Source organism: Ranitomeya variabilis, chromosome 7, assembly GCF_051348905.1.
Source record: "Ranitomeya variabilis isolate aRanVar5 chromosome 7, aRanVar5.hap1, whole genome shotgun sequence".
In the NCBI taxonomy this organism is placed as follows: domain Eukaryota; kingdom Metazoa; phylum Chordata; class Amphibia; order Anura; family Dendrobatidae; genus Ranitomeya; species Ranitomeya variabilis.
The window spans coordinates 43060752-43080493 of record NC_135238.1 but is presented as its reverse complement, the minus strand read 5'-3'; the positions used below and the strand labels follow the sequence as shown (position 1 = coordinate 43080493).

At 44.8% G+C, this 19742-nt stretch overlaps 1 protein-coding gene across 1 annotated transcript in view; it reads left to right on the top strand.

Annotated features, from left to right (window-relative positions):
• DNAH3 (dynein axonemal heavy chain 3) overlaps positions 1-19742 on the top strand; it is a 373447-nt gene that overhangs the window by 55630 nt on the left and 298075 nt on the right. The window contains exon 6 of the mRNA XM_077274961.1: positions 7443-7632. Coding sequence (XP_077131076.1) covers positions 7443-7632 — 190 coding nt within the window. The remainder of the gene's footprint in view (positions 1-7442; positions 7633-19742) is intronic.

Genomic DNA, 19742 nt, shown 5'->3' with positions numbered 1-19742 from the left:
AAATTTAGAAAATGGCCTGTGCTGACTAAATGGAATGAGGATGCTTTGGCGGCTATTTTCAGAAAGGGTCTTTCTGAATCTGTTAAAGATGTTATGGTGGGGTTTCCCACGCCTGTTGGTCTGAGTGATTCTATGTCTCTGGCCATTCAGATTGATCGGCGCTTGCGGGAGCGCAGAACTGTGCGCGCTGTGGCGTTGTCCTCAGAGCAGATGCCTGAGCCTATGCAGTGTGATAGGATTCTGTCTAGAACGGAACAACAAGGATTCAGACGTCAGAATAGGTTGTGTTTTTATTGTGGTGATGCTTCTCATGTCATTTCAGTCTGCCCAAAGTGTATAAAGAGAATCGCTAGTTCAGTTACCATCGGAACTGTACAACCTAAATTTCTGTTATCTGTGACCTTGATCTGCTCATTGTCGTCATTTTCTCTCATGGCGTTTGTGGATTCAGGCGCCGCTTTGAACTTAATGGACTTTGAATTTGCCAAGCCTTGTGGTTTCCCCTTGCAGTCTTTGCAGAACCCTATTCCTTTAAGGGGCATTGATGCTACACCTTTGGCTAAAAATAAACCCCAGTTTTGGATACAGGTGACCATGTGCATGGCGCCAGCCCATCAGGAAGATTGTCGTTTTCTGGTGTTGCATAATTTGCATGATGCTATTGTGCTGGGTTTTCCATGGTTGCAGATACATAATCCTGTGTTGGATTGGAAGACTATGTCTGTGACTAGTTGGGGTTGTCAGGGGGTTCATAATGATGTTCCTGTGATGTCAATCTCCTCTTCCTCCTCTTCTGAAGTTCCAGAGTTTTTGTCTGATTTTCAGCATGTATTCGATGAGCCCAAGTCCAGTTCCCTTCCACCGCATAGGGACTGTGATTGTGCTATTGACTTGATTCCAGGCTGTAAGTTTCCTAAGGGCCGACGTTTCAACCTGTCTGTGCCGGAACATACCGCCATGCGGAGTTATGTTAAGGAGTCTTTGGAGAAAGGGCATATTCGGCCATCTTCTTCACTGTTGGGAGCGGGATTTTTTTTTGTTGCTAAGAAGGATGGCTCCTTGAGACCCTGTATTGATTATCGCCTCTTGAATAAGATCACGGTCAAGTTTCAATACCCTTTACCTTTGCTTTCCGATTTGTTTGCCAGGATTAAGGGGGCTAGTTGGTTTACTAAAATTGACCTTCGGGGGGCATATAATCTTGTTCGTATTAAGCAGGGTGACGAATGGAAAACTGCGTTTAATACGCCCGAAGGCCATTTTGAATACCTTGTGATGCCATTCGGGCTCTCTAGTGCTCCATCTGTTTTTCAGTCCTTCATGCATGATATCTTCCGGAATTATCTTGATAAATTCATGATTGTATATTTGGATGACATCTTGATTTTTTCCGATGATTGGGAGTCTCATGTGAAACAGGTCAGGATGGTATTTCAGATCTTTCGTGATAATTCTTTGTTTGTGAAGGGGTCTAAGTGTCTCTTTGGAGTGCAGAAGGTTTCTTTTTTGGGCTTCATTTTTTCTCCCTCATCTATAGAAATGGATCCGGTTAAGGTTCAGGCCATTCATGATTGGATTCAGCCCACATCCGTGAAGAGCCTTCAGAAATTTTTGGGCTTTGCTAATTTTTATCGCCGTTTCATTGCTAACTTCTCCAGTGTGGTTAAACCCCTGACCGATTTGACGAAGAAAGGCGCTGATGTAACGAATTGGTCCTCTGTGGCTGTCTCTGCCTTTCAGGAGCTTAAACGCCGATTTACTTCTGCCCCGGTGTTGCGTCAGCCAGATGTTTCTCTTCCGTTTCAGGTTGAGGTTGATGCTTCTGAGATTGGGGCAGGGGCCGTTTTGTCTCAGAGGAATTCTGATGGTTCCTTGATGAAACAGTGTGCCTTCTTTTCCCGTAAGTTTTCGCCTGCTGAACGCAATTATGATGTCGGCAATCGGGAGTTGTTGGCTATGAAGTGGGCGTTTGAGGAATGGCAACATTGGCTTGAGGGAGCCAAGCACCGTATTGTGGTCTTGACCGATCATAAAAATCTGATTTACCTCGAATCTGCCAAACGGCTGAATCCTAGACAGGCTCGATGGTCCTTGTTTTTCTCCTGTTTTGATTTTGTGGTCTCGTATCTTCCGGGTTCTAAGAATATTAAGGCTGATGCCCTCTCTAGGAGTTTTTTTGCCTGATTCTCCTGAGGTACTTGAGCCGGTTGGCATTCTGAAGGAAGGGGTGGTCCTTTCTGCCATTTCCCCTGATTTGCGACGGGTTCTGCAGGAATTTCAGGCTGACAAGCCTGACCGCTGTCCAGTGGGGAAACTGTTTGTTCCTGCTAGATGGACTAGTAGAGTGATTTCTGAGGTTCATTGTTCTGTGTTGGCTGGCCATCCTGGTATTTTTGGTACCAGAGATTTGGTTGGTAGGTCCTTTTGGCCTTCTTTGTCGCGTGATGTGCGTTCTTTTGTGCAGTCCTGTGGGACTTGTGCGCGGGCCAAGCCTTGTTGTTCCCATGCTAGTGGGTTGCTTTTGCCTTTGCCGGTCCCTGAGAGGCCCTGGACGCATATTTCTATGGATTTTATTTCAGATCTTCCGGTTTCCCAGAGGATGTCGGTAATTATCTGGGTGGTTTGTGACCGGTTTTCTAAGATGATTCTTTTGGTGCCTTTGCCTAAATTGCCTTCGCCCTTCTTTTGTAATTTTGGTTTTCATCCTCGTTTTTCTTCGGGGCAAGTTGAACCTTCTGATTGTCCTGGTGTGGATTCTGTGGTTGACAGGTTGCAGCAGATTTGGGCTCATGTGGTGGACAATTTGGTGTTGTCTCAGGAGGAGGCTCAGCGTTTTGCTAACCGTCGTCGGTGTGTTGGTTCCCGGCTTCGGGTTGGGGATTTGGTCTGGTTGTCTTCCCGTCCTGTTCCTATGAAGGTTTCTTCCCCTAAGTTTAAGCCTCGGTTTATTGGTCCTTATAAGATTTCTGAGATTATCAATCCGGTGTCTTTTCGTTTGGCCCTTCCGGCCTCTTTTGCCATCCATAATGTTTTCCATAGATCTTTATTGCGGAAATATGTGGTGCCCGTTGTTCCCTCTTGTTGACCCTCCTGCTCCTGTGTTGGTTGATGGGGAGTTGGAGTATGTGGTTGAGAAGATTTTGGATTCTCGCTTTTCGAGGCGGAGGCTTCAGTACCTTGTCAAATGGAAGGGTTATGGCCAGGAGGATAATTCTTGGGTTTTTGCCTCTGATGTCCATGCTGCTGATTTGGTCCGTGCCTTTCATCTGGCTTGTCCTGATCGGCCTGGGGGCTCTGGTGAGGGTTCGGTGACCCCTCTTCAAGGGGGGGTAATGTTGTGAATTCTGCTCTTGGGCTCCCTCCGGTGGTTGTTGGTGGTAGTGCAGTTGTCTTGGGGTTGTAATCCAGGGCAGGTGTTTCTTGGTGGATGTCGGATCCCCACAGATCTGGTATTGATGACTTACATTAAGGGTAGGTAGTTGATATCATATGACCCCCAAAAAACCTTTAAAAGTGGAGTTGATGATTGCTACATCTGAAGCTGAGCTTCGGCTTCGGGACACGTTCGCTCCAACGGTGCTGAGTTTTTCATCCCCCGGCAGATATGCTAAGTGTTATGATGTACCGTATATTAATCTTGCAGGAAGTGAATGCACAAACAGAAGTTTCCTTAAGAAGAAATATTACATAATCAACAAATCCTCTCAAGAGAGAAATCTGCATGATTATAACTGTTCTTAACGAGAAGTGAAATTACATAATGAGAACAGCTCTTCATTTGGGGGAAGCTCGATACACATCACAACAAGGCAATAAGATCACTGCATCCGCTGCATTTACAGGCAGGAAACAGCCTGCTGGGCCTCAGTCAGTTTGCATCCTGAAAAATATAGTTCTCATTTACTGCTTTCGATATCATTGAAAAGTCTATATTCCTATTATTATTTCTTCCCTTGTGAGTGATAAAAGTGGTTAATTATTCAGTTGCTTCTACCAAGGCTGTCACTAAAACTTTACATACTGCATAACAGAGAATCTTAATGATTCTGAAAAGTTACCACCCTTCTCGAATATATAGTTGTGGTATTACATGGTGGTTATTCAAGTGAATGGCAGTCAGTGTAATACATAGTCGAGACTGGCCTTCCAGAGCCTGCCCTTTATTAGCAGCTCTCCTCCCTAGATCATAAAAGGGAAAATGGGCTCCGACCTGTTGACCCTCCTCTATGACCTCTATTTGTCCTAACAGGGCTTATGGAGAAAGGTATGCCTTCAGGAGAACCTCTTTACGTAGGAAGTCTAGGGTACTTCGATATTTCTCACTGGAGAAGTACCCTCCATAGTTAGATTGTCGCTGGCCAGACTGGACTGCAGATTCTAAGCCCTGTTGAATTTCCAGGTTTTGATCCTCAGAATAGTCCCCGATTGTCAGCAGGTGTGCAGTAAGTAATAGCAAAGCCAGGAACATAGTGGCAGTAAGGATGAAACAAGCTGGTGGGTATGACAGGACTAGTGTTGAGCGATACCGTCCGATACTTGAAAGTATCGGTATCGGAAAGTATCGGCCGATACCGGCAAAGTATCGGATCCAATCCGATACCGATACCCGATACCAATACAAGTCAATGGGACTCAAGTATCGGACGGTATTCCTGATGGTTCTCAGGGTCTGAAGGAGAGAAAACTCTCCTTCAGGCCCTGGGATCCATATTAATGTGTAAAAGAAAGAATTAAAATAAAAAATATTGCTATACTCACCTCACCGAGGGAACCGGCAGCGTTGTTTGCTTAAAATTCGCGCTTTTCTTTCCTTACGTGAAGTCCCGGCTTGTGATTGGTCGCGTGCCGCCCATGTGGCGGCGACGCAACCAATCACAGCAAGCCGTGACGTAATTTCAGGTCATTCAGTATTTTAAAATTACGCTCCGGCTTTGTGATTGGTTGCGTCGCAGTCACATGGGCGACGCAACCAATCACAGCAAGCCGTGACGTAATTTCAGGTCCTTAAGGATTTTAAAATTACGTCCCGGCTTTGTGATTGGTTGCGTCGCAGTCACATGGGCGACGCAACCAATCACAAGCTGGGACGTCACGGGAGGCTGGACACGCGCGCATTTTAAACAAAAAACGCTGCCGCTTCCCTCGCTGAGGTCCAGGCTGCGTCGGAGAGGTGAGTATAGCAATCTTTTTTATTTTAATTCTTTCTTTTACACATTTTTACATTAATGTTGTTTCGATACCGATACCCGATACCACAAAAGTATCGGATCTCGGTATCGGAATTCCGATACCCGCAAGTATCGGCCGATACCCGATACTTGCGGTATCGGAATGCTCAACACTAGACAGGACTGAAGAATCCAGGAGTTGACATCATGAATGGAACCAGGCAACTAATCCAAAGAATGAGACAGGATCATAACATAGGAAGAAGCCTTAGGTCAAGGTCAGGGTCAAAATTAGGAGTCAGTAGCAGAGTCAACATACAGGAACAATAAGCAAAGCAAGAGATATTGGAGCGCCCCCAGAGTAGGGCAATGGGGTACTCGGTACCAGGTCCCTCTGTCTCAGTTCTGGGGATGTCACGGTGGCCCGACCCGGTCCTTGGCCCTGCTAAGGGGCATCCAATTAAAGGTGTAGTTGAAAGTTTGTCAAGTGTTCGTGACGCCACCTGTGGTGTTCAGTCAGAGTGACCGACGCTGCTGGGGGTCCGCTGGGGTGATGGAGAGGCAGCTAGATGGTATACCTTCCCACAGGTGAAGTATGTCCCCAGGGCTTCCCTTGATGTGTAGATGGTGATGGTGTAGGTCGCAGTAAATGAAGAGGACACAGGGTTGCAGTCTCTTACCTTTTACTGTAGACTTCGGTATCCACAATCCAGAGCACTGCTAACAGGGCTGGCTGAGACCGGCCGGTCCGAAGGCACATCCAGAGTTCCCTTTGCAGGTGGAAATCAGTAGCCTTCCTACTAGTGCCTGTGTGTTGTAGTACCTCCCTGCTGAGCACCACGGGATAGTCCTCACAACTCTTGTATCTGTTTCTGATGTTCTCTCTCCGTCCCCCAAATGATATGGGTAGGACGCACCCGTATGACTGGGTAGGCCTGGAGTTATTTTATAGGGACCCTAGAGACATCCCTCTCCCACAATTGCCTCTGTTGTCTGCATAGGTGTAAAGGTGAGACAGCCAACCTAAAGTTAACTGCCCTGCCGCGATTCGGAGTAATGCGTAGAGCCAGTACTCCCTCGGTGTTCCGGCCACCGGCTACGCGCCTCAGAAGGATGTTGCCACGATCTTAGGGCACGACTCCTCCTGGTATTATCTCTTAGTGCTGTGATCTCGTTTCTCACTTCACCACAATATACTCCGCTTCTTGTCCTTTCTTAGGATGCCGCCGCAATGAGGTGCAGGCACGGCTCCGCAACAATCTTTCTTGCTAGGCCACTGTCAGGATCCCACCCCTGACAGGGACCTCCCTGAGTCTTCCCAAGCAACGCTCTCTCTCACTAGATGTTACCTGGGCAAAACCCAGTCAGCTTCTCCCTCACTTCCTATCCAACCCCCAGTTTTACCCGAGTGTGAGGAGTGGCCTAGTAAATAGAACCTTTTGCTCCCCCTGGTGGCCGGAGTGTGATGTGTAATGTGTGACTGTGATACCTGGTCAGGTGAACTCTTTTAGTACAATCAGACGTACCATCACTCCCCTTAGTGGCAGAGCGACAATACTGCACGACCAGGACTCTGGGGCGCTGCACTATAACTTAATCTGCAGGTCCAAGTCACTTTGAATAGTCTACCAATCACTTCCACAGTAGAGAGCAAGAGAACCATGGTCTGCTAGGGAGTAGAGAGGCCACAATGCACTGGAGAGTGTCTGGGTGCTCTGTAACTGGGCTCAAACACCCTTCAGAGCCATGGACAGCAGCACAGACATGGCACAGGAAAGAGTACAGATAAGTAACATTAGGCCATACAAATGCATTTTAATATTGAATAAATAATGAAACCAGGACACATAAATGCGGCTTAGACTGCTCACAGACAAGGAGGGAAAAAGACATGAGTTTTGCATACGTATGCTCATTCTTGACAACTTTTTAGAATGTCCACCTCATGTAAATTGCCTAAATTTTGCTGCTGAAACCTCCCGGAAAGCAGATTTGGCAATGAATGAGGAGACAGTGAATCAAGTGTGTTGTGCCAATTACTGGTCAGTAGGGAGCCCACTTATATACAGGGGCCTACGGGGAGATTCCCCTGCTCCGTGTGGGCCAGTCCGAGACTGTCCAGACTTACATCCAGTCTGTAGTCATTTTGCTCCTCCAGGGTTAACAGGGAGCAAACTGCCAAATGTAGTGGAAAAAACCTTCTTTCATACACATCATATTATGCGCAACCCTCTTATTCTACATACTAAACAACAATCTTGATAACTGTTTCAGAGGTATTTCTACTACATGCACCAGGGGATTCAGAGCGAAATGCTGGCACCCCAGGAGAAGCAGCAGATGGACAGAATCTTAACAAGTGTTCTCAGCCAACTCCCAAAAAACGCGTCTCTGGAGAAATTGCTTCAACAAATAAAAGAAGAGATTGGATATGATTACTACATCAGCCTTAGGAAAAGTATAGGTGAGCATTAATTCTTCATTCTTCATCTTCTGTCTCCTTAAAAATTGTAATCACATCCATATCATTATGCCAACTTTGGATGGGGCAGTAAACTAGTACTTATTTTGTTCATCTTCAGGGGTGGACACTGACAGCTTTGGGTCCCTGTGCAAGAAATTAGTTTGGGGTCCCCTCCTTTAATGGCGACAAAGCTACATATACATATATACAGTTTATATATATATCCACAAACACACACATGTATATATATTACATAGTCTCCTTTATTATGTATATTGCCGTCCCTTATTACGTACAGCACCATCCCTTACATATCGGATTATATAGAGCCCTGTCTTTATTACATACCTTCCTCTCTTGTTAGATGTATAATGCAATGATGGCTGATGGAGCATGGGAAAGCTTCTTTTCTAATGGAGGAGCTGGTGGACTGGTCGTCTAGTCACCGACTGCTCCATCAACAGTCAATTTATATCTAACGAGAGAGGAGACTATGTAATAAAAGAGGGTGCTGTGAATAACAAAAACAACAAGAATGCACTATGTAAGAGACAGCACTGTACATAACAGCAGAGGAAGCTATGTAATAAGGGACAGCCCCATATATAACTAGAGAGGATAGTACTAAATAAGGGATGGTGTTATACATAATAAAAGAGGAAACTATGTAACTAAGGACTGTGCTATACATAATAAGTGACTACACTATATACTACGGGACTGTGCTATACATAATAAGTGAGTACACTATATACTAAGGGACTGTGCTATACATAATAAGTGACTACACTATATACTACAGGAATGTGCTATACATAATAAGTGAGTACACTATATACTAAGGGACTGTGCTATACATAATAAGGCTACATTCCTGTATCCGTGTGCAATGTCGGTGTGCTGTGTGCTTTTACAGATGCTTTGAGCATGTCCTATTCTGATCCTCAAAATTGGATCAGAACAGAACATTCTCTGACCCTCACGGATCTCATTCTCAGATCCATGATTTTCATGTATGTGTGAATGGACCTATAAAACTCTGAGTCCGTGTGCCATATGATAAAAAACCTGGAAGTACATGGACATTTCACATGAACGCGAGAATTTAGATAGGATTTTACAGATAACATTATCACTCCACGTCACACAGTGCAGATACAGAATAATATTTACATCCAGGCACTTACTGCTGACGTCTCGCCTAATGAGAGCCACTTTATCCTGCTTGTTCTCCATCTGGTCAGACCTTCATGTCGACATCTCCCAGCCACGAGTCACGACAAGTCTTGTCATGATGATCATTGCAGCCCTGAAAATAACAAGGTCACATACATTGTATACCTACTGTACATGTGTCTTCCCCTGAATACAGATATGTACCCCACCATTAAAAATCTGAAGTGATAAGCAGCACTGTGTCCCCCCTTAACTGTAATCTCTGACTCCCAATAATATATATTATTCAGTCTGTGACTCTCCCCAATTACCTGTAAGGCTTTGTGCACACGGAATATATATAAGTTTTTACAGTACAGGAAAAGTGAATGAGATCCCTGAAGTCTCATGCCCACACTCCTTTTTTCCTTGCAGATTTGCAGCAGATTAAAATCTGCATAATGTCAATTCTTGCAGCGTATTTCACCCATACTAATGGGGAAAAATACATAACAAAAGTATGGCAAAAATATGGAAAAAATGTATTTTACGCAACTTTCTTCCTGCCAACACATTAGGACATGCAGCAGAATTATCTCCTGCAAATCCTGAACATGTGCACACAGCCTTACTCCCTGTCCTGTCTCCCTCTCATTCAATATAAGTCCTTTATAGCATCATAATGAATTTGGGGGTGGGAGAAGACGCCATCAGGTCCTGAGCCTCCTCCGTCACCTCCCAATTCATTTCAAGTCCCTGACAGCATCTTTTTCCACATTTTAATTCATTATAAAGGGTCCTATGCACCTTACCGCCTCCTCTCCCCAATAAATGTTAAGTCCCTGATAGCATCACAATGAATTGTGAGATGGGGGAGGACGCTATCAGGGGCTTAGCACGCTCCTCAGAGCACTTGGTCTGCGGAAAAAAAATTGGACATATGTATAGCTCCATAGACTAACATGGGGAAGAGTGCTATCCGTGAAAACTACAGATAGCACTCATCCAATTTATACGGTCAGTAGGTAGGTAGATAGCCATCTATCTGATAATTACCTATCTGACCATCAGTAACCCCACAGATCAACCGATCGGAGCAGAGGCAGTACAATGGAGCTAGTACAGCGCTGTACATTGCGTGGTGGCCATGAATGGTACTGCAGCTCTCCTATTCATGTGAATCAGAAAAGGCTAAATACAGAACACAATGTACAGGACTTGCCCCAGTTTCGGTGCTCTACGGCCCCTTTAATCAGTTGATTGTTGAGAATCAATATTAAAAGATTTTTTTAAAAACCGGACAACTTTCACATACAAGAAAAACAGAGAAAAAGTACAGGGTGCAAATAATTGCCGAGCAGACATTTGAACAGAGACATCCACATATAGCTTTAGCATATCGGGAAGATGCGAGTTAAGAGTGGCTCTGTTATTCCAGATTGCAGATTTTATTGGACTGTGACAATGCATAGAAAACCAAAATTGCTAAACCCGGGGATCTCATCAGCAGGCCTCCCTGTGTCTAGCTAATTTCCAGGGTCCTGTAATATAGAAAGGAGCTCTTACCATGGGATATACACAGATTTTAATTCATCACAGTGATAGAGCTTGCTTTCCCTGAAGAGTACAGATTGACATGCAGTTTTATTAAATGCATTTACTCGCTGGTCCACAATTAATGCTGTGCCAACATGTTCGCCCCTGGCCTGTCCTGACAAATCGAGACTGACAGTGTAAATTCTGATTGATTAATCAATTACTCGGAAGGCTGATCAATCACTAGACATGTAATCTTACTGCAGACTAGACTCTGTTATGATCTTTCAAAACCGAAATCAAGAAATCATGTGCTACCTGCACATCTCCAAAGCTGCACGTAGCCTGCAGGTCCTGACTAGCTAAAGGACCAATCTGGTTATATTATCAGTCCCATGCCAGGAAGGAACTTCAAAATGTGGTAATGTTTACACTTCAGTTAAAATCAGCGTGTATGTTTATGTAGCAGAGCTTTGTTTGAGTATATGGGACAGCTGTGTGTGTGTATGTAGCAGAGCTGTGTGTATGTATGTAGCAGGACTGTGTGTGTGTAGATATAGCAAAGCTGTGTGAGTATATAAAGCACAGCTGTGTGAGTGTATTTAGCAGAGCTGTGTGTGTATCTGGCAGTGTGTGTATGTAAAGCAGAGCTGAGTGTGCATGCAGCAGTGTTCTGTATATGTGTGTGCTGCAGATATACAACACAGCTGTGTGTGTATGTGGCAGAACTGTGTGTATGCAGCAGAGCTGTGTATGTATGTAGCAGAACTTTGTATGTGTATATACAGCAGAGTTGAGTCTGCATTTAGTGTGCATGCAGCAATGTTATGTGTATCTGTGCGCTGCAGATATACAGCATAGCTGTGTGAGTGTATGTAGCACAGCTGTGTGTGTATGTAGCAGAAGTGTGTATATTGTGAGGCAGTGACCCCTGTTACAGCTAGGGGGTGCTGTATGTGCACTCCAGAATGTGCATGGAAGCGTAGTGAGGCCATGAGGGCGTACTACGGCCATGAGGGCGTACTACAGACACAGGTGTGGCCGTAATTAGAAGAGTGAAGCAGTGACTGATTAAAAAGCCCTGTAGTAGTGAGGGAGGTGTCAGTGTCTTTTTGGAAGCAGGCAGGGCAGTTGTCTGCAGAGCTCTCTCTGTGTGGAGCAACACAGAGGCTAAAGGAACCAGAGAGACTGACATCCTGCGTCTTGGGCTGTCTTATGTGTACCCGGCTGCACTCCAGAGGATAAAGAGTGCAGTGCGCTGAGTGAGTACAGAGACTTGTTACCGGCGTGCGGTCACCCAGGGAAACTGGACAGAGGGAAGTTCGGCCTGTGTATTGACTGCATCATATAGCCATGCATTATTAATGGACTGAATGAAGAAGCCGTATACTATATTGACTGTGGGAAGTAACACAATAAAAGAACGTTTTGTTTGAACTTGCTTGGGTCACTGCCGTTTCAATGTGTATGGTCCTACCGCTGCATCACAGTATATACAGCAGATCTGAGAGTACATAACGTGCCTGCTGTAAAACCATATGTGCATAATACACACTGTTGAGAAACACAAACATAGGAACTACGACCTCCCTATTCTCCCAAGTGCATTAAAATTTGTGGTATTGATCCCTCTACATTTTTTTTTACACCTACAGGGACGTTTTAACAGGAAAGAAACATGTTTTTTCTGTTTTCTGATATCTAAACTAGGCTGCATCTTATTCTGTAAAGATAAATCTGTAATGGACTACTTAGAAATGTCTACATTTGACGTGAAGAGAGAGTAATTCAGGTGCCACGGATGAAGCAGCCCACACAGAATCAATCCTATATGCTCAGTTCATTGCTGCCATCTTTTCTCTAACCTTGTAATATATTTCTCACTCTGTATCCAACTTGTCCTGAGAGCTGCATACATAAATATGGCGGTATAAACTGACAGACATGTGCCTGGATTGTACCTTTGCCCTTTTTCGTTGGGCTGTGTCCCTATGCACTCTGGCACTGTCCAACCTGAGCTAACATTGTCAGGCCTCATTCACACATCCGATATTCTCGTAGGAGTGCTATCCATGATTTTCACAGATGGCATTCGTGCCTGTGATAGTCTATGGGGCCATTCACATTTTCACCATTCTTCGCTGACCAAATCCTAGAGACATGGCCGATTTTGATCTAAGCGTCGGATCAAAATCAGCAATGCAAGTCTATGGATCTGAGAAAAAATTGTATCGCACTCTTATGGCATCCGAGTGAGGTCCGATTTTCATGGACTGTCACATAGTAGAAGATGGTTAAAAAAAAATGTCTCCATGTACGAAAAAATAACTCATGACAATTGGACCACCCTCTGATCTAGGTCTGATCAAAATATTTGGTCTCATTTTCTCGTACATGAGAAATAAGGACGTGTGAATGAGCCTTCAGACTGTGCAGGAGCAAATCCTATGGGAAAGACTAATGGTGTGTCACTCGTACATTTCCAGGAGGAACATCAGAGGAATAGCACTATGCAGAGTACCGAGAAGAATTACTCCCGAATTACAGGGGCAACAACTGTGTAATAAACAGATATATCAGGAGATCTGAAATTTGGACCCTTTATCAGATTTTTCCTTGAAGTGTTGCATCTTACGAGCTATGGGGTAGTTGTTATCTCTGTTTCATAAAAACATTTTTGGAAAACAATGTTTTTTTGGAATAAAAGAACACATCAAATCCCCCGAGACAGAGAGAACAAGATTCTCTATAGACTTGAAGAAAATGAAAGGTCATCTGGGAATTCAGCAAGACACCACAATCCTCACGATCTCAAGCTCCCAGTATAGGGCACCATTGTGTTATAAACTAGTCCTACTTTATGCAGTTTAGCTCCACGTTTAAAGCGGAGAGTCAAGCAATTTAATTCTTTATTGTCGATGCCAGCTGATATAATGGGTCATAAAGGCACAATGTAATCGTATGCAATTTGGCTGCCTGCAAAGCTCCTCTGTGTTCTCGTAATATTGCTTCCCTGCGTTCAGAGATGTGCAGTAATCATATTCACACAAAGCGAGGTGTGGAATCGCAGACACTGAGAGCTGCAATGACATCCCGCACCTGTTTCCTGTTAGTACATGGTAGAAAAAACATAAAGGGTTTTTAAAAGGGGGTGTCTACGATAAAAAATGCGAAAAATATTCAAACACGGAAAACAAGATGGTGGGTGAGCCAAAAAGGTGCATATTGCCCATATGTAGAAGGAATGACCATGTAACACTGAGGAATCACAAGCAAAAAATACATGTATAGAGAGTCAAAATAATGCCAAGTCAATTAATATTATAGACCAGGGAAGAAGGATTGATGATAAGGTCCCTGTGGACAAAATCATTAATGCCCTGGTAGTGTAAGGATTCCAAACAATGCCCAAAAGAGCAGCAAAGAATGCACAGGCTCACCAACCATCCACCCAACAAGCGTTTCGCAACAGCTTCATCTGGGGAACATGCAAATCTTCCTATTAATTTCTAATATTATAGACCAGGGAAGAAAGATTGATAATAAGGTCCCTGTGGACAAAATCAATAATGTCCTGGTAGTGTAAGGATTCTAAACAGTGCCCAAAAGGGCAGCAAAGAGTGCACAGGCTCACCAACCATCCACCCGATGAGCGTTTCGCAACAGCTTCATCTAGGGAACATGCAAATCTTCCTATTAATTTCTAATATTATAGACCAGGGAAGAAGGATTGATAATAAGGTCCCTGTGGACAAAATCAATAATGTCCTGGTAGTGTAAGGATTCAAAACAGTGCCCAAAAGGGCAGCAAAGAGTGTACAGGCTCACCAAGCATCCACCCGACAAGCGTTTCGCAGCAGCTTCATCTGGGGAACATGCAAATCTTCCTATTAATTTCTAAAATTATAGACCAGGGAAGAAGGATTGATAATAAGGTCCCTGTGGACAAAATCAATAATGCCCTGTGTTATGACCTGGTGGTTACGGAGCAGCACTGATATGACCTGGTGGGTAAAATGAATCATGGGACAAGCTCTGAGGAGGTGGTAGCTTTACTGACCGCAGTTCCTACTCCTAACACCAACACTAGAAATAGCCGTGGAGTGTTCCTGACTCTCCCTAGACACCTTGTCACAGCCTAAGAACTAACTACCCCTAAAGATGGAAATAGAAAACTATCTTGCCTCAGAGAAATTCCCAAAAGGAAAGATAGCCCCCCACAAATATTGCCTGTAAGTGGAAAGGGAAATGACACACACAGAAATGAAAACAGATTTTAGCAAAGGAGGCCAATTCTATCTAGATAGACAGAAATAGAAAAGGATACTGTGCGGTCAGTATTAAAAACTAAAAATCCACGCAGAGTTTACAAAATGATCTCCACACCGACTCACGGTGTGGAGGGGCAAATCTGCTTCCCCAGAGCTTCCAGCTAGCCTGAATATTTCATAATGACAAGCTGGACAAAAAGAAACATAATCCAAACAGAGCAGCAAAGTCCAAAGCAAAGGAACAACCAAAGAACTAGCAAGAACTTATCTTATGCTGAAATGGACAGGCCATCAGAGAAATCCAAGGAGAGATCTGAATCCAACCTAGAGAACATTGACAGCTGGCATGGACTACAGACAAGAGCCAAGTTAAATAGCAAGGTGTTGTGAATTTGGATTCTGGGCTCCCCCGGTGGCCGCTTGTGGAATTGGACTTGTCATCCTCTTTCCTGTTTCACCTGGTTCCATCAGTAGTGGGTGTCGCTATTTAAGCTCATTTCTCTGGTGGTTTCTTGCCGGTCAACAATGTTATCTGATGCCTCTCAGTGCTTGTTCCTGCTTCTGACAACTACTAGATAAGTTGGACTTTTGTCCATGTTTCATTTTGCCTATTTGTTCCAGTTCACAGCTGAAGTTTTGTTACTGTGTCTGGAAAGCTCTCGTTGATCAGGGATTGCTACTCTGGCGTTATGAGTTAATGCCAGAGTTTAAGGTAATCTCTGGATGGTGTTTTGTTAGTGTTTTTCTGCTGACCATGAAAGTATACTATCTGTCTTCTGCTATCTAGTAAGCGGACCTCAAATTTGCTAAGACTATTTTCCTGCTGCGTTTGTTGTTTCATCTGAACTCACCGTCATTATATGTGGGGGACTACTGTCTTCTTTGGAATATTTCTCTAGAGGTGAGCCAGGTCTTATATTTCCCTCTGCTAGCTATTTAGGTCTTAGGCCAGAGCTGGGCATCTAGCAATAAATAGGAAATGCTACCTGGCTATTTCTAGTTGCGCGGCAGGCTTAGTTCATGGTCAGTATAGTTCCATCTTCCGAGAGCTTGTCCCTCTATAGGCTTGCTATGATCTCTGCCCGCAGAGATCATGACAGTTTGACCGGCCAATAAAGTGTTAAAGACCCAGGTTGAGAAAGGAGAGTTATTAGAAGTCTGCTGGAATTTTTTTTTTTTTTTTTTCCTCCAGTTTGCCTTGCTGCAGTCTTTTTTCTCTCTCTCCTCCTAATCTCTGTATTGCTCTGTGTGCACCTGACGATAATGGATCTTCAGAGTGTAACTGCGGGTTTGAATAATCTCATCACGAAAGTACAAAATTTACAAGATTTTGTGGTACATGCTCCAGTATCTGAGCCGAGAATTCCTTTGCCGGAGTTCTTCACAGGGAATAGAGCTAGCTTCCAGAATTTCCGAAATAATTGTAAGCTTTATTTGTCCCTGAAGTCTCGTTCAGCTGGAGACCCTGCTCAGCAGGTTAGGATTGTGATTTCCTTGCTCAGGGGTGACCCTCAAGATTGGGCCTTCTCATTGCCAGCAGGGGATCCTGCGTTGCGCGATGTGGATGCGTTTTTTCTGGCCTTGGGCTTGCTTTATGAGGAACCTCATTTGGAACTTCAGGCAGAAAAAACTTTGATGGCACTATCTCAGGGGCAAGACGAAGCTGAGGTTTACTGCCAAAAATTCCGTAAATGGTCTGTGCTTACTCAGTGGAATGAGTGCGCCTTGGCGGCAACTTTCAGAGAAGGTCTCTCTGATGCCGTTAAGGATGTTATGGTGGGGTTCCCTGTGCCTGCAGGTCTGAATGAGTCCATGACAATGGCTATTCAGATTGATAGGCGTCTGCGGGAGCGCAAACCGGTGCACCATCTGGCGGTGTCTATGGAAAAGACGCCAGAAAGTATGCAGTGTGATAGAATTCTGTCCAGGAGCGAGCGACAGAATTTTAGACGGAAGAATGGATTGTGCTTCTATTGTGGGGATTCTACTCATGTTATATCAGCATGCTCTAGGCGTACAAAGAAGCTTGATAAGTCTGTTTCCATTGGCACCATTCAGTCTAAGTTTATTTTGTCTGTAACCCTGATTTGCTCTTTGTCATCCATTGCCACGGACGCCTATGTTGACTCTGGCGCCGCTCTGAGTCTTATGGATTGGTCCTTTGCCAATCGTTGTGGTTTTGATTTAGAGCCTTTGGAGACTCTTATTCCTCTGAAGGGGATTGACTCCACCCCATTGGCTAATAATAAACCACAATACTGGACACAAGTAACCATGCGTATCAATCCGGTTCACCAGGAGATTATTCGTTTCCTGGTGCTGTATAATTTACATGACGATTTGGTACTGGGATTGCCATGGTTGCAGTCTCACAATCCAGTCTTGGACTGGAGAGCAATGTCTGTGTTGAGCTGGGGATGTAAGGGTATTCATGGGGACTTACCTTTGGTTTCTATTTCGTCGTCCATTCCCTCTGAAGTCCCTGAGTTCCTCTCTGATTATCAAGACGTCTTTGACGAACCCAAGCTTGGGTCGTTACCTCCGCACCGTGAGTGCGATTGTGCCATAGATTTGATACCGGGTTGCAAATATCCAAAGGGTCGTTTGTTTAATCTGTCTGTGCCGGAACATGCTGCTATGCGGGAATATGTAAAGGAGTCTTTGGAAAAGGGACATATTCGTCCATCTTCTTCTCCCTTGGGAGCTGGGTTTTTCTTTGTCTCAAAAAAGGACGGCTCTTTGAGACCATGTATTGATTATCGGCTTCTGAATAAGATCACTGTTAAGTACCAATACCCATTGCCATTGCTTACTGATTTGTTTGCTCGTATAGAGGGTGCTAAGTGGTTCTCCAAAATTGATCTTCGTGGGGCGTATAATTTGGTGCGGATCAGGCAGGGGGATGAGTGGAAGACCGCATTTAATACGCCCGAGGGCCACTTTGAGTATTTGGTCATGCCTTTTGGTCTATCTAATGCCCCTTCAGTTTTCCAGTCTTTTATGCATGATATTTTCCGCGATTTTCTGGATAAATTTATGATAATATATCTGGATGATATTCTGATTTTTTCTGATGACTGGGACTCTCATGTCCAGCAGGTCAGGAGAGTTTTTCAGGTTCTGCGGTCTAATTCTTTATGTGTGAAGGGGTCTAAGTGCGTTTTTGGGGTCCAGAAAATTTCCTTTTTGGGGTATATTTTTTCTCCCTCTTCCATTGAGATGGATCCCGTCAAGGTGCAAGCTATTTGTGACTGGACTCAGCCCTCCTCTCTTAAGGGTCTTCAGAGATTTTTGGGCTTTGCCAACTTTTACCGCCGATTTATTGCTGGTTTTTCGGATGTCGTTAAACCACTGACTGATTTGACCAGACATGGCGCTGATGTTGCTAATTGGTCCCCTCATGCTGTAGAGGCCTTTCAGGAGCTTAAGCACCGTTTTGCCTCTGCCCCTGTGTTACGTCAGCCTGATGTGAATCTGCCTTTTCAGGTTGAGGTTGACGCTTCGGAGATCGGAGCTGGGGCAGTGTTGTCGCAGAAAGGTTCCGACTGCTCCGTCATTAGGCCTTGTGCTTTCTTTTCTCGCAAATTTTCGCCCGCAGAGCGGAATTATGATGTTGGGAATAGGGAGCTTTTGGCCATGAAGTGGGCGTTTGAGGAGTGGCGCCATTGGCTAGAGGGGGCTAAGCATCAGGTGGTGGTATTGACTGACCACAAAAATTTGATTTATCTTGAGACTGCCAGGCGCCTGAATCCTAGACAGGCGCGCTGGTCTTTATTTTTTTCTCGCTTTAATTTTGTGGTGTCATACCTACCGGGTTCTAAGAATGTTAAGGCAGATGCCCTTTCTAGGAGTTTTGACCCGGATTCTCCTGGTAATGCTGAACCCACAGGTATCCTTAGGGAGGGAGTAATTTTGTCGGCCGTTTCTCCTGATCTGCGGCGGTCCTTGCAAGAGTTTCAGGCGGATAGACCGGATCGTTGTCCGCCTGATAGACTGTTTGTTCCGGATGATTGGACCAGTAGAGTCATCTCTGAGGTACATTCTTCTGCATTGGCAGGTCATCCCGGAATTTTTGGTACCAGGGATTTGGTGGCAAGATCCTTCTGGTGGCCTTCCCTGTCACGAGATGTGCGAGTCTTTGTGCAGTCATGTGACATTTGTGCTCGGGCCAAGTCTTGTAGTTCTCGGGCTAGCGGACTGCTGTTGCCCTTGCCTATTCCTAAGAGGCCTTGGACACACATCTCGATGGATTTTATTTCAGATCTGCCTGTTTCCCAGAAGATGTCTGTCATCTGGGTGGTCTGTGACCGTTTCTCTAAAATGGTCCATTTGGTTCCTCTGCCCAAGTTGCCTTCTTCTTCTGAGTTGGTTCCTCTGTTTTTTCAGAATGTTGTCCGATTGCACGGTATTCCTGAGAATATTGTTTCTGACAGAGGTACCCAATTTGTGTCTAGATTTTGGCGGGCATTCTGTGCTAGGATGGGCATAGATTTGTCTTTTTCATCTGCTTTTCACCCTCAGACTAATGGCCAGACCGAGCGGACTAATCAGACCCTGGAGACATATCTGAGGTGTTTTGTCTCTGCTGACCAGGATGATTGGGTTGCTTTTTTGCCATTGGCAGAGTTCGCCCTCAATAATCGGGCCAGCTCTTCCACCTTGGTGTCCCCGTTTTTCTGTAATTCGGGGTTTCACCCTCGATTTTCCTCCGGTCAGGTGGAATCCTCGGATTGTCCTGGAGTGGATGCGGTGGTGGAGAGATTGCATCACATCTGGGGGCAGGTTATGGACAATTTGAAGTTGTCCCAGGAGAAGACTCAGCGTTTTGCCAACCGTCATCGTCGTGTTGGTTCTCGGCTTTGTGTTGGAGATTTGGTGTGGTTGTCTTCTCGTTTTGTCCCTATGAGGGTCTCTTCTCCTAAGTTTAAACCTCGGTTCATCGGCCCTTATAGAATATTGGAGATTCTTAATCCTGTTTCTTTCCGTTTGGACCTCCCTGCGTCCTTTTCCATTCATAACGTTTTTCATCGGTCGTTATTGCGCAGGTATGAGGTACCTGTTGTACCTTCAGTTGAGCCTCCTGCTCCGGTGTTGGTTGAGGGTGAGTTGGAGTACGTTGTGGAAAAAATTTTGGACTCTCGTGTTTCC